Below are 12,930 nucleotides of genomic sequence, written 5' to 3'. Positions count from 1 at the left end.
GGTATGCAGCAATATTTCTCTTCATTGATCCAACCATCAGAGGCACAATGGGGTAGAACACACATGGTCAGCACAGCACCCCATCTCTGAGAATATAACCAGAACTGATTGATCAATACCAATTTATATAGCTAAAGAAGTTACCTTTGGCAAATGTGATGTATCACACAATAGTGCAATGTATTATTGAGAGGGGATATTGGAATACTACACATTGTATGAGAACTTTCCATTGGGAGCCATAATGGACACATGGCATTACTGACCCAACACCAAAAATTCTCAGACCAACTATGTTTGAACCTATATTACTTAACCCTGTTTGAATTGCATACAAATTACGTGGCATAGAGTTGAAGTAACCTTCCAAAAGAAACAATTCAAACTGTTCTATATACAACCTGCATATGAAATTTATGCAACAGAGCTGGGAAGAGCCACCACGAACTGCCCGACTTGCCACCCATCAAGAGAATTAGATTAGAATACCTCTAACAATGCAGGTAGGACTAGACATCATCTTTAACTTAATTATCTCTGGAATTCAAGAAGGAGAAATCCAGACTATTGAGCAGGAACTATTTTGTGTTTAAAAAACACATGAACCCCCTACTTACTGCAGTAGGAAATTTAGGTTCCAAAATCTCCTCAGTGTTCAGAGACCTACATTCTAGTATTTTGCCTATGCATGATTACCATGCCTAGCACCTGGAGCTTAACTATAACATTGGCCATAAGCTCCAAACCTTCCAACAGAATTTACTCAATCTTAGAAATTTCTACCTAAGAGAACAATTAAAAAATTACTATAGAATCAGTAACCTACTGGAGAGAGTATGGAATAATATCAGAAACATTATTATAACAGGTAAAATGTGTTCTTTGGGCTGGATGGGGTCTCTCTTACAGTTAGACACCTCCAGACCATCGGGTTGTGACAATACAAGACAATGTAAACTTTCATTGTTGAGACTATTAGAGGGTTGAAGTTTATTAGCATTTGACACATACACATATGAAAGTACATGGTAACACAGCTCTTTTGGCAACCCATGTACCCTTCTGGATTGATGGCTATTTACTACCCAAAGAGATGATATTTCAATGGTCTAATGGCATGTATTATACCTAGTGTGAATTAGAAATCAATGCTAATCTGGGGCACCTGGGTGGCTCAGTCAGTTAAGTGTCCTACTTCAGCTAGGGTCATGATCTCACAGTTCGTGGGTTTGAGCCCCTAGTCAGGCTCTGTGCTGACAGCTTAGAGCCTGGAGCCTGCTTCAGATTCTGTGTATCTCTCTCTCTCTGCCTCCCCCCATTCGCACTCTGTCTCTCTCTCAAAAATAAATAGAACATTTTAAAAAATTTTTAAAAAAAGAAATCAGTGCTAATCTGTATCCTTTTCCAAGAACATCCAAGGAAAATGTATTCCTAGACATGGGACATTTTAACTGGACACCTGGTGTTAAGAACTCAGAGGTCATATTCTGTAATCACTCTATGATGAATGATACTGTCATCACCGTGGACAATGAGTACATTAAAATACTGTATGCTATTAATGTGACATTGAATAATGTTACAATGATGGATATTTTTATCTCAGAATATTCATATAAAGATTTCCCAACATCCTAGCGTACTAAAGTAACAGAAATACCTTGGGTGAAACTGACAAAATTGACCAGCTTTTATTTTATTTTATTTTATTTTATTTTATTTTATTTTATTTTATTTTAATATATGAAATTTATTGTCAAATTGGTTTCCATACAACACCCAGTGCTCATCCCAAAATGTGCCCTCCTCAATACCCATCACCCACCCTCTCCTCCCTCCCACCCCCCATCAACCCTCAGTTTGTTCTCAGTTTTTAACAGTCTCTTATGCTTTGGCTTTCTCCCACTCTAACCTCTTTTTTTTTTTTTTCTTTTTTCCTCCCCCTCCCCCATGGGTTCCTGTTAAGTTTCTCAGGATCCACATAAGAGTGAAACCATATGGTATCTGTCTTTCTCTGTATGGCTTATTTCACTTAGCATCACACTCTCCAGTTCCATCCACGTTGCTACAAAAGGCCATATTTCATTTTTTCTCATTGCCACGTAGTATTCCATTGTGTATATAAACCAGCTTTTAGATGGAAGCTTAGAAGATCCCATAAAACCTAGCAGCCCATAAAACAAGCTAACCCACTCTGAACACCCTGCACAGGCCATTCATGTGCCCTCAAAACTCATCAACACCAACATAGCTGCATTAAACAGAGATACACAAAATTTACATATTATTTGTTTTGTTTTGGTTTTCTCTAGAGTTCTATTTCTGTTCTTGTCTTCAAAAAAATTTTCCCCGTTTATGTTCAAAATAAACAACTGTATCGTTACTTCCTGTGTTTTATTTCAATTGCACTATACTTGGAATGTAGATGTATTTGGAAAAGTCAGAGTACATCAAAACTATTACAAGAGTTTTGAAAATTACAGTTAATGTTTCAGAAGAAATCTGCTCAGGTTTGCAGGTTCTTTATCTTTCCATTAAAAGATGAAAAAAAGCCATCCTAGTCACGCCTCACATTTAATCAGATTCTTCCGTATTAATGCGTTAAAGCTTTGGAACAAATCAGTCTCAACCAGGAACGGCTCGTGTTAGAAAAAACTAGAATAAGAGCTACCATTCAATTTTTCATGTTCAGAATGCCTGAGAAAGCATTTTTGGACTATTAAGAAAGTTTATTTAGCATAAAAGTTCAATATGAAAATGCACGACCTGATTTTTATATTGTAGTAAAACAGATGCTATGGAGGGGACATGTGAAAGCGGTTGGTTTCTGCCGGTGAACACACCCATTGTTTATACTCCTTCCAAGGCTTCTAACAGGATGATACGATTTCCTGGCATTACCACCATTCCAATATTGTTCTCTTGCCCACTAGTTGCCATCTCCACACATTCATCCATCACAAGATTCATAAAGGGATCGAAGCCCCGCAATATTCCTTGGCCACATCTGCCACCATTTAATTTCAATGGTAATTTCTTGTCCGTAAATTTTTTCGACTCAGGAGGGTGAGCTTTGCTCATGGTGTCTACTCGGCAAGCTCAAAGATCCAAAATTTACATATTAAATATTCCTTCCTGGAATTGCTAACAAAACCTTTTCAACATGTGATTTGTTCTGGCTATATTTGTTCTGGTCTGGGTATAACCCTTAAAAATACTTACAGGTGGGCAGGAATTATTTCTCTACCCATATTTGGAAATCCATTAAGGAAATCTTTCTCTTTGCTTTTAGCTATTATCTTTGCTCCATATCTTATTGAACATGCTATTATAATGTTATGCACCCTGAGGCTTAAGAAGGGAAAATTACAAAAAGACTGATTAACCACACCTTTGCCATTCTTTTCTGTGAGCCTATAATGAAGATCTCATATGTATTTGTGGACTTCTACCTACCTGTACTTGACAATATGATTTTCATTTGGTTGTTTTGTTGATTTCTTAGCTTACCTTAATGGACTTAGTTACTAAGATAATTTCACTTACCTTAATACTAAATTCAGATTTAGTTTCGCTTTTCTTACTTGACTTAATTCTTATTAAATGTGACTTTGGGTTTTAGTTTTGATTGCGATTTGACTTTATAACCTGATTTGACTGATATCTGATTTAATCCTTAATTTTGCTTTACTGTAAACAATCGAACTTGTTTTATTTAGTGTGATGTTCATTTTATGATGTCAGTTGACATTTCATAGTATCTGAGATTGATTTGATTTTGTTTGATTTTCATTGGAACCATGGTTGGATGACTTAGATTTGCCTTCATCCAAGTTAGCAGAATAAAAGCACAGTGCTGATCTGGTTAAAGACGTAGTTGATTCCTGAATGATCCTTAAGATTAGTCATGAGGAATCTCTGGGTGCGATGTAGAGAACAAGATGGAGTCACTCCTGTCAAGCAATGACTCGTGTCAAGCAGTGACATAAGCAGCCAAGGTATTGCAGCTAAGACCAGATATCACTAAAACCAGCACAGGCTGATGGCATCCAGAACCGATAACCAGCAAAGCCAAGAGAGCCTGGAAGAACTCAGAGCTGATCATCACTAGAATCAGAAGAGACCTGCAAAGTCCCAAGACTGATTAAACCCCTTTTAAAAAGGAAGGACCTTCTGCAGCAAACTGTCAGACTCTGACGCTGACTCTTCCATGTCTGGCTGCATCAGAAAGACAAGTGCCGCCAAAGGCCCTGCCCTATTGATCTCTGAACATAACACAGATCCTCCAACAGCCTGAAAATAATAAGCCGTAAGTACCGAGAACTGACCCGGACCCTACCTTGGCCTCATCTCAACTGCGAGCTCACAGACGGACTTCACACTTGATTTGTTAACTCTTACCCCTTATTGTATCTCGTTTGTTGTGTGCCTTTGTATTATGCTTTGCTTTGTGTGGCATGTATGAAGCCACGTTACATGCAGAGTGTAATCTCATGGAGTCTGGAACCCTGCACCTGCTTTCAGTTATACTAACCTTGCTCTATGATTGAATAAAGCGGACCCTGTCAAAAAGACACAACTCATGTGTGTGCCTTCGTAGCGTGCTCGCCACAGGCCTGGAGAGCTTGAACACAAAAGAGAATGAAGCTTGCAATCGAGGAGAAAACTTACCCTCAAACCCATGGGGGGGGCGAGAAAGCAGGGAGCTCAGCTGGCTCCGTGGCTACAGGCACCTGTTTGCTCACCAGCCTCAGAGTTGGGGGGTCTTCTTCCTGCTTCAGACGGCCAAGTTATGTTAACCTTAAAAATAAAACCGCCAGCTGTCTTGCTAACAGAAACGGGTTTGAGAGTAGCACAGAATTGCAATTCCCAACTAGCAGGTTACGGCAAAACCACAGGCAAGCCCAGCGAACAAAGGAGAGGAGGGCTCTTTTATAGAGGAAAAGTGGGACGTGGGGAGGACGTTCTAAACAAAAAATTCATTGGGGTAAACTGGGAGTTAGAAGTATAGTGACTTTTCATTGGCTGAGTTGTGATAGTCTCTCATTGGGTGGGCTGTTGCCAGGCAAAAGGGAGAGACTGTATCCTTTCCGCTGGGATAGTGAAATAGTATCCAAGCTCCAGGTCCATTTCTTCCTCTTGGGGAGGCAGTTGACAGCGCGGTAAGGTGTGAGAGCTCCCCGTGCTGGCCTCCTGACTCCACGCTAAACAAGGTTTCCTTTTACTAACTTTCACAGCGGCCAGGAGATAGATATGTGTTCTCTGAACCTTCCGCTCATTTTTTTCTCCAAAAATAAACTTATTTTAAAATAACAATAGTAATAATGATGAGACATCGATTATCCATGAAGAATTTGGAGCTTCCGGTTTCTTCCTCTGGAGTAGATTTGGTCTAGGCGGAGCATATTCTAATCCCTTGCATTAGAGAACTTCACAGTGGGAAGTGAAGGTTTGGGGAGGCGAGGCTAGGCAGAGGACCCACGACAATATCCACAGGGCTCCTTCTCCCCTCCTGCTGTAGGGGCAGGCTCAGTTAGAAGCTGGGGCTTTGTAGTTGAGTGTCACCTCCTCCCGCCAGGCGCTCTGCCAGGCTCTTGCCCCTAGTCACTCCCTTTCTGACGTCACGTGCTCTCTGTACTTGGAACACAGGGTGTGGTGGGCACGCGTTTGTTCTTTGTTCTATGCAACTCTAAATTTTTTTTTTTTTTTCAACGTTTATTTATTTTTGGGACAGAGAGAGACAGAGCATGAACGGGGGAGGGTCAGAGAGAGAGGGAGACACAGAATCGGAAACAGGCTCCAGGCTCTGAGCCATCAGCCCAGAGCCCGACGCGGGGCTCGAACTCCCGGACCGCGAGATCGTGACCTGGCTGAAGTCGGACGCCCAACCGACTGCGCCACCCAGGCGCCCCTGTTCTATGCAACTCTAAAGAGCTGAGTTGACTTCAGAGTAGAAAAGCTGAGCTCAGCAACACACACTCAGACGCTCCTTGCCTCTTTGGCTTCTCAGATTATGCTCCCCCAGTGCCCGGGATACAAATATGTCTTGCCCAAACTTTTCTTGCTTTTTTTTTTTTTCCAAGTTAAGCAAAGAGATTATGTTCCTCATTCATGGAGGTTACTCAAAGCCCTGGCTGGAAACAGTACATGTGAGTCTGTGCTGGGTGTCTGAAAGCATTCTCAGTCTTTGCTTTTTATTTTATTTTTTATTTATTTTTTAACATTTATTTATTTTTGAGAGACAGAGTGAGACAGAACACGAGAGGAGGAGGGGCAGAGAGAGAAGGAGACAGAGAATCTGATGCAGGCTCCAGGCTCTGAGCAAGTGTTCATCACAGAGCCCAATGGGGGGCTCAAACCCATCATGACCTGAACTGAAGCTGGACTCCTAACCGACTGAGCCACCCAGGTGTCTCCCCCCACCCCGTTTTTTAATGTTTGTTTATTTTTGAGAGAGAGAGAGAAAGAGAGTGATGCTGGGTTTGAACTCGTGAACCGTGATATCATGACCTGAGCCAAAGTTCAGTGCTTAACCACTTAACTAACTGAGCCACCCAGCGCTCTGGGCTTTGCTTTTTGAAGAGAGAATTGCACTCTTCTTGTTCATCCTGTAAACCCGGAAAGTATTGTGAGATCACCTTAGGGTACTCCTGGGAAAAGTAGACATGGTCAGCTTTCAATTATCCACAGGTTCAGCAAGTATTAGACTGTCAGGTTAGCTCCCAAGGAAGCTGGATAGCTGGAAAGGTGAGCGGTCTTTTGGTCACGGGCAAGTTTTTCATTTGGGCTCTGCTGCTTTCTAGCAGTGTGCTTTGGGCAAGTTACCTGAACAGGCTAGTCTTAGCCTTTCTCTAGCAAAGGAGGAGATGCCGTGCCTATTCCACACTGCCACTAGGTAAGAACATGTGGAGTGTGCTGTCTGGACCACAGGAAGAGCTCAGTAAATGGTAGCTGTTGTAACTCTGCTTCTAGGCTCCACCTTCTACACCACATCCTAGCCAAACTACTATTTTTTAGGAATTCATTTTCGATATTATAAGGTCATAGATGTTCTGAATTTTTAAGGTCCGGAGAGAATGTGCGGATTACCTAGTTTATTTTCTTTCACAGAGAAGTGATCCCTTAGGGGGTTGGGTGGACTTTCCCTGGGTAATTATAGAATGACAAGAATCCAGAACTTTTGTTTCTGAGTCCAGGCCTTTTTCCCCCACACCACACCACTTACCAAAACCCAGTGGCTTTTCTCCTTGCCCAGGGACCAGAAGGAGCTCCCCCTGGGTACGCCAGAACTGCCGGTAGGATTACCATTTTGTTATACTTGGCTAGGAGAGAGCGTAGTGTGTCACAGTTCACAGGCCTGTTGACAGCCCAAGCCCCACATTGTGCCTCCTACGAGTTCACAGCCTCAAATGAGGTAATGAAGCCTCCGGGTGTTTTGTGGCTGTCAGCTGAGAAAAGCATTTCCCCATTATTCTTTCTGCAGGAAGCCACAACTCTCAGCCTCCCAAATGGGGAAGAGGAGCTGTGGGGTGTAGGACTGGCTTCCTATTTCCACTGAGCCACGGCAATGAAACTCGGAGCCTGGGGAGTCTTTCTCCAAGCGAGTGAGGGCTGAAGGACGGGAGGAGCCACAGCCCCTGGTCCCACAACTGAACAGAAACCCCACCACTGGCAAGGCAACCAGGAGCCAGTGGTTTTCTCTCCTTGGGGTTGGGCAGAGAAGCCTAAGAAGCCACCAAAGGCCGGAGAGGAGGAGCCCAACCTCTGTGTTCTCTGAGCAGTTCTGCTTTTATCTCTCTTAGTTATCGCTGTTCCATTTTAAGCTTCATTTGAATAAAGAGTTTTGCTGCTATGTACATATACTCATACACACATACACACTCACACACACGCTAGACCTTTTTTTTTTTTTTAACTAGACCTTTTCCTTTTAGCTTCCCTTACTTTCCCTGCTGAACAGGTATACAAAAATGAGGGGCTCACATTTGGATCAATTTATGTCCTGTAAGGCCAAGGACAATTGGTGTGCCCTGAGAGGAGAATAAGGAGAGAGTATTTACAGAGAGCCACAGCTTCTGGGATAACCAGCCTTCTAAGGATGTTTACCTGCACTGTATTTTTTAAGCCTCTATATCTCTGTAACTGACTTGTCTACAAGTTGAATCTCAAAGCAACACTTGCCAAGGACATCCCCAGGCTTACTGAGGATGCCTGTCCTTGGGGGGCACTGGATACCCCAAGTTAGCATGGCCGCACCCTGACATATGTGTTCTTTGAGCCTCAGGAGTGAATTGGCCTGCAAAAGGACCTTTTTGTCACTCAGATTTATATCTCTTTTGAGGAGAAATGAAGGGGATGCTACAGAATGACCTATAAGTTCCTAATTCTTGTCCTAGGGTGGTGCAGTCCTTTGCTGACAAATGGGAGGGGATATAGACACACAGTCAAGACTGGATGGGTCGGGGGGTGGTCAGGAAAGGAGATCATAGCCACTTCTGTCATCACGGAGTAACTGTGTTTGCAGAGAGACCTGTCACTCTGCTCTCTGAACTCAGGCAGGAGGGCAAGAAAGCCCATTTTGTCGGCACTACGGTGTCATGCAATTTTGGTGGTTTCTTACTTATCCACACCCATTTGAGCTCAAAGACGACAGAACCCTAATAAGAGAGAGTCATAATTTCCATGTGGAAATCATGAGTCTTCAGCACAAGGGGACCACTTCTTCTGCATCCTTCTGGGACTGACCGTCTCCCTAACCACTGAGTGAGCTAACGATTGTGATATCTGCTTAGTTCCTATCAAGCTGACAGAATTTGAACAGGAAGGCCCCTCTCACCAGACACCAAGTCGGGTGCCTTGATCCTAGCTTCCCCAGTCTCCAGAGCTGTAAGAAATAAGTTTATGTTTATAAACCACCCAGTCTACGGTATTTTTGTTATAGCAGCTGGAATGGACTAAGACAGTATGTTTTTTTTATCATAGCTACAATGACCAACCATGATATTGCCTTGCTTAGTGCAATAAGACATAGATTGGCAAGCATACATCCATGGCAGTGCCCCACTGATACTATTGTCCCAAGTTCCATACTGCCAAACAGTTACATAATGTCTGTGATATAACTACTTAGTTTAAACCCTGAGAATGATATGGGCACTAGACAATAAATGCTCACTTGCTGAAACCCAGATTTGTAATTTATTTCTCAACATGGATGGTTTTTTGGAACCCCGGAAATATCCAAAACATACAAAGCCAAATGTTAGAATTTTAAGTGCCCTATATTTATTTCTAAGATATAATAGCGATCAAATTGCACAACGAATTTTCTTTTTACAAATGATACTCTATTGTGCTCTCCTCAAAACTCTAACCTCAGAGTCCACAAGCAAAATCCACTGTGCTACTCGTTAACTTCAATCGCCCACTGGAAGCTTACAGTCTTGCAATTTTCAAGCATCTACCCCTCCCAAACACGAATATTCTTGTGTATTTCAGTAACTTGATGAAAAACAAGTTGGGACTTTTTATTTCCGCTCATATTTCAATAGTGACTTTTTTCTAATAAGAACAAATTCACTCCCCTAGAAAGTTTTAAAAAAAGAAAAAAGCTTAAATGAGGATCAATGATTTCTCCCAGGTACCACTGTGACCTATGTAGCTTGATCAATAGACCACTCACTGAGAAGACCAAACTGTAAGTCTAAGTTTCTGCTTATCTCTTTCCTGATTTCATTTTTCAAAGTGTTTGAGCATTCTCCTGGGCTATTCAACAACACAGTCTGCCCTGACATTGTCTTAGTCTCAGGGTTTTTCCTGGTCTCTCCAAATGGATTGTAAACATCTCATGGTCAGAAATAGTATTAGTTCTCAATAAAATCTTACAGGTTTGGGTCTAAGTGGGCATACAATTCTCCTCTCTTACCTGATTCCCAGACCACAGCCACGTCTAACTGTCAGGCACTTAGACCAGATCTTCTCAGTGGGATCTGGAGAGGGGTACATTAAAGGAAGAGTTTTCTACATTAAAATGAGTGTCCATTTCTGCTGCAAACAACTCTTGAGACATTCTTTCTGATGATCCTAAAATGCCCTCTCTCATAACCACTTCTCCCTCCACAGATGTTCATTCTCCTGATGTCTCTTTCTCGTACTTGCTCCTCCCTTCCCAAATCTTCAGTTACCCTAACTTTCAGGCCTGACACTACCTAAAGCTATTCGAATATTTATAGAACACCTCTGGCCTTCCAGACGTAATCATCCAACATCCACTAGAGAAACACAGAACCTACCTATGGAGCTTTGTGTCCATGGCGAAGACAGACAATTATAAAAACAATGAGTGATAAAGGGGATACGTGTGGGTAATGGGAGCGTGTAGCAGGAGTACCTAGTCCTGCTTTGAGGGCTTCCTGGAGGAACCGAGATATGGAGAATGTGTAGGAATTAGGTGAAGAGGTGAGAGGATATTCTAGAAAGAGAGAGGAAGGGAGAGAGGGAGAGAGAGAGAGATAAAGACTTGTTTCAAGCAACTCAAAGGAATTCAGCATCAAGTGTGGCAGGGCCATGGTGTTGGGGGTCGGGGAGGAGAGGCCAGCTGAGAGTTCTAAGAGTTAATAGGGGCCGCTTAAAACCTAAAGGGGGCCTGGCTGGCCCAGTCAGTGGAGCATGCCATTCTTGATCTCAGGGTCCTGAGTTTGAGCCCCACCCACACTGGGTGTGGAGCTTACTTACCCAAAACAAAACCAAATCAAAAACCTAAGGGGAAACCATTGACGAGTTGCAAGCTGGGGAATGACACCATTAAATTATCATCTTTAGAAGGCTTTCCTTGCTAGGGTGAGCAAGAAAACACCCCCAGCTGATCTCGAAGGAGGTTGGGATGCAGTAAAACAGGTGAGAAATGAGGACTAGTATATGGCTCTGGAGTAGGAGAGAAGTTGCCTGATTTGAGAAATATTTAGGCAAAGGGACAATTTATAGGACACAGGGGTTGATAATATGCTGTGAGGTGGGACAGAGGGTAGCCTAGGAGGACGCCTGACTTGAACAACATGGAGGTTAGTGGGCCTTTCCCCAAGCTGGTGAATACATGAGAGCAGCAGGTTCAGCAGGAGGATGCCCAGGTTACTAAGCTGAATGTTGCATCCCCGATTTAACGCACTTGCGTGGAGCTCAATGAGAACTCGGGTTCCACGTATAGCTTTGTGAATCTCTGGCACAAAAAGATAGTAACGGAAGCCACAGAAAACGTGTGAGTCAAGCAAGAAGTCTTTCCTCAGCTCTTTCACCTCAGGGTCCTGTCATCGTGACAGGAGCTCCGAGTGAGGGGCTCTGCCTCCACAGACTGATGTCAGACGGGGACAGGAGAATTTACGACAGCATTTCCTAAGGGGCAGTTATGCTGAAAATCTGTTCCCTGAGAAAAACCACACAGCCACATGCACACACACATGTTATTTCGTGATCAAATAAGTTTGGAAAACCTGTTCATCTAGAGACTATTAAGGGCTGACAAGTTCTGCAGTAAAGATGCATTTCCTCTCTAATGCAGCATTCTTCACAAGCCAGCCCTGGTCACAGGTGATTCTGTGAATCACATTCACAGAATCTGAATGTGTCAGGGTGAAGGAAGAGAGAGAAAGCTAGCCTTTCCCAGATGCGTGTTTTTAAGTCAAGCCCTGGGGAGAGTGTCCACACCTTCATTTATCAAAGTAAAAAATTGTATCTCAGTGGTAGGTTCCACATTTCAAAGCTGGCTTGGGATACATTGGGCTTATCACTTAGCCCCTCAAGGTTTCAGCCTCAGACAATCCCAGTAGACACAGCAGAGGGAAAACTGGCAGTATAATTTTCAAAATCTAAACTGGTCATAGGGTTTCTAAAACAGCATTCTCTGTGACTTTGAATTTGAGTCCCAACTGTGCTATTTCTTTAACCAGCAAGTCCGTCTTTCAGAATGGAAGGAGAGATAAAGAGTTTTCTAGACAAAAATTAAGAGTTCATGACCACTAAACCAGCTCTGCAAGAAATTTTAAGGTGGACTCTGAATGGAGTTAAAAAAAAAAAAAAAAAAAAGACCAAAGCAACAAAGACTAGAAAGGACCAGAGAACATCACCAGAAACACCAACTCTACAGGTAACACAATGGCACTAAATTCATATCTTTCAATAATTACTCTTAATGTAAATGGACTAAATGCTCCAACCAAAATACATAGGGTATCAAAATGGATTAAAAAAAACAAAACAAGATCCATCTATATGCTGTCTGCAAGAGGCTTATTTTAGACCTAAAGACACCTGCAGATTGAAAGTGAGGGGATGGAGAACCATCTATCATGCTAATGGACATCAAAAGAAAGCCAGAGTATGGGGCACCTGGGTGGTTCAGTCTGTCAAGTGTCCAACTTCGGTTCAGGTCATGATCTAATGGTTCGTGACTTTGAGCCCTAAGTCAGGCCCTCTACTATCACTGCAGAGCCAGCTTCCGATCCTCTGTCTCCCTCTCTCTCTGTCCCTCCTATCTCCCCTCCCAACAATAAATAAACATTAAAAAAAAAAGAAAGAGGGGCGCCTGGGTGGCTCAGTCAATTGAACGTCTGACTTTGGCTCAGGTCATGATCCTGCAGTCTGTGAGTTCGAGCCCCACGTCGGGCTCTGCGTTGACAGCTCAGAGCCTGGAGCCTGCTTCGGATTCTGTGTCTCCCTCTCTCTCTGCCCCTCCCCTGCTCATGCTCTGTCTCTCTCTCTCTCTGTCAAAAATAAATAAACATTAAAAAAAATTTTTTTAAGTAAAAAAATAAAAAAAAAAGAAAGAAAGCCAGAGTAGCCATACGTATACCAAAGAAACTAGATTTTAAAACAAAGACTGGAACAAAACACGAAGAAGGGCATTATATCATAATTAAGGAGTCTATACATCAAGAA

At 42.7% G+C, this 12,930-nt stretch overlaps 1 protein-coding gene across 1 annotated transcript; it reads right to left on the bottom strand.

Moving 5' to 3' along the window:
- Positions 1-2,850: 2,850 nt before the first annotated feature.
- Positions 2,851-3,081, bottom strand: LOC124514473 (small nuclear ribonucleoprotein G-like). Its single transcript, XM_047082480.1, has one exon. The coding sequence runs from the start codon at positions 3,079-3,081 to the stop codon at positions 2,851-2,853; it is 231 nt and encodes a 76-aa protein (XP_046938436.1).
- Positions 3,082-12,930: the final 9,849 nt, after the last annotated feature.

This window comes from Lynx rufus, unplaced genomic scaffold (genome assembly GCF_022079265.1).
Source record: "Lynx rufus isolate CCGP_SWC_20201006 ecotype Redwood Valley unplaced genomic scaffold, mLynRuf1.p SCAF_2, whole genome shotgun sequence".
Taxonomy (NCBI): Eukaryota; Metazoa; Chordata; class Mammalia; order Carnivora; family Felidae; genus Lynx; species Lynx rufus.
Note: the sequence above shows the minus strand (reverse complement) of the source record. Positions and strands in the feature narration are given on the sequence as shown.

What these genes read in the sequence shown, in the direction of transcription:
- LOC124514473 (XM_047082480.1), bottom strand. Translation starts at nt 3,081, where the DNA reads ATGAGCAAAGCTCACCCTCCTGAGTCGAAAAAATTTACGGACAAGAAA.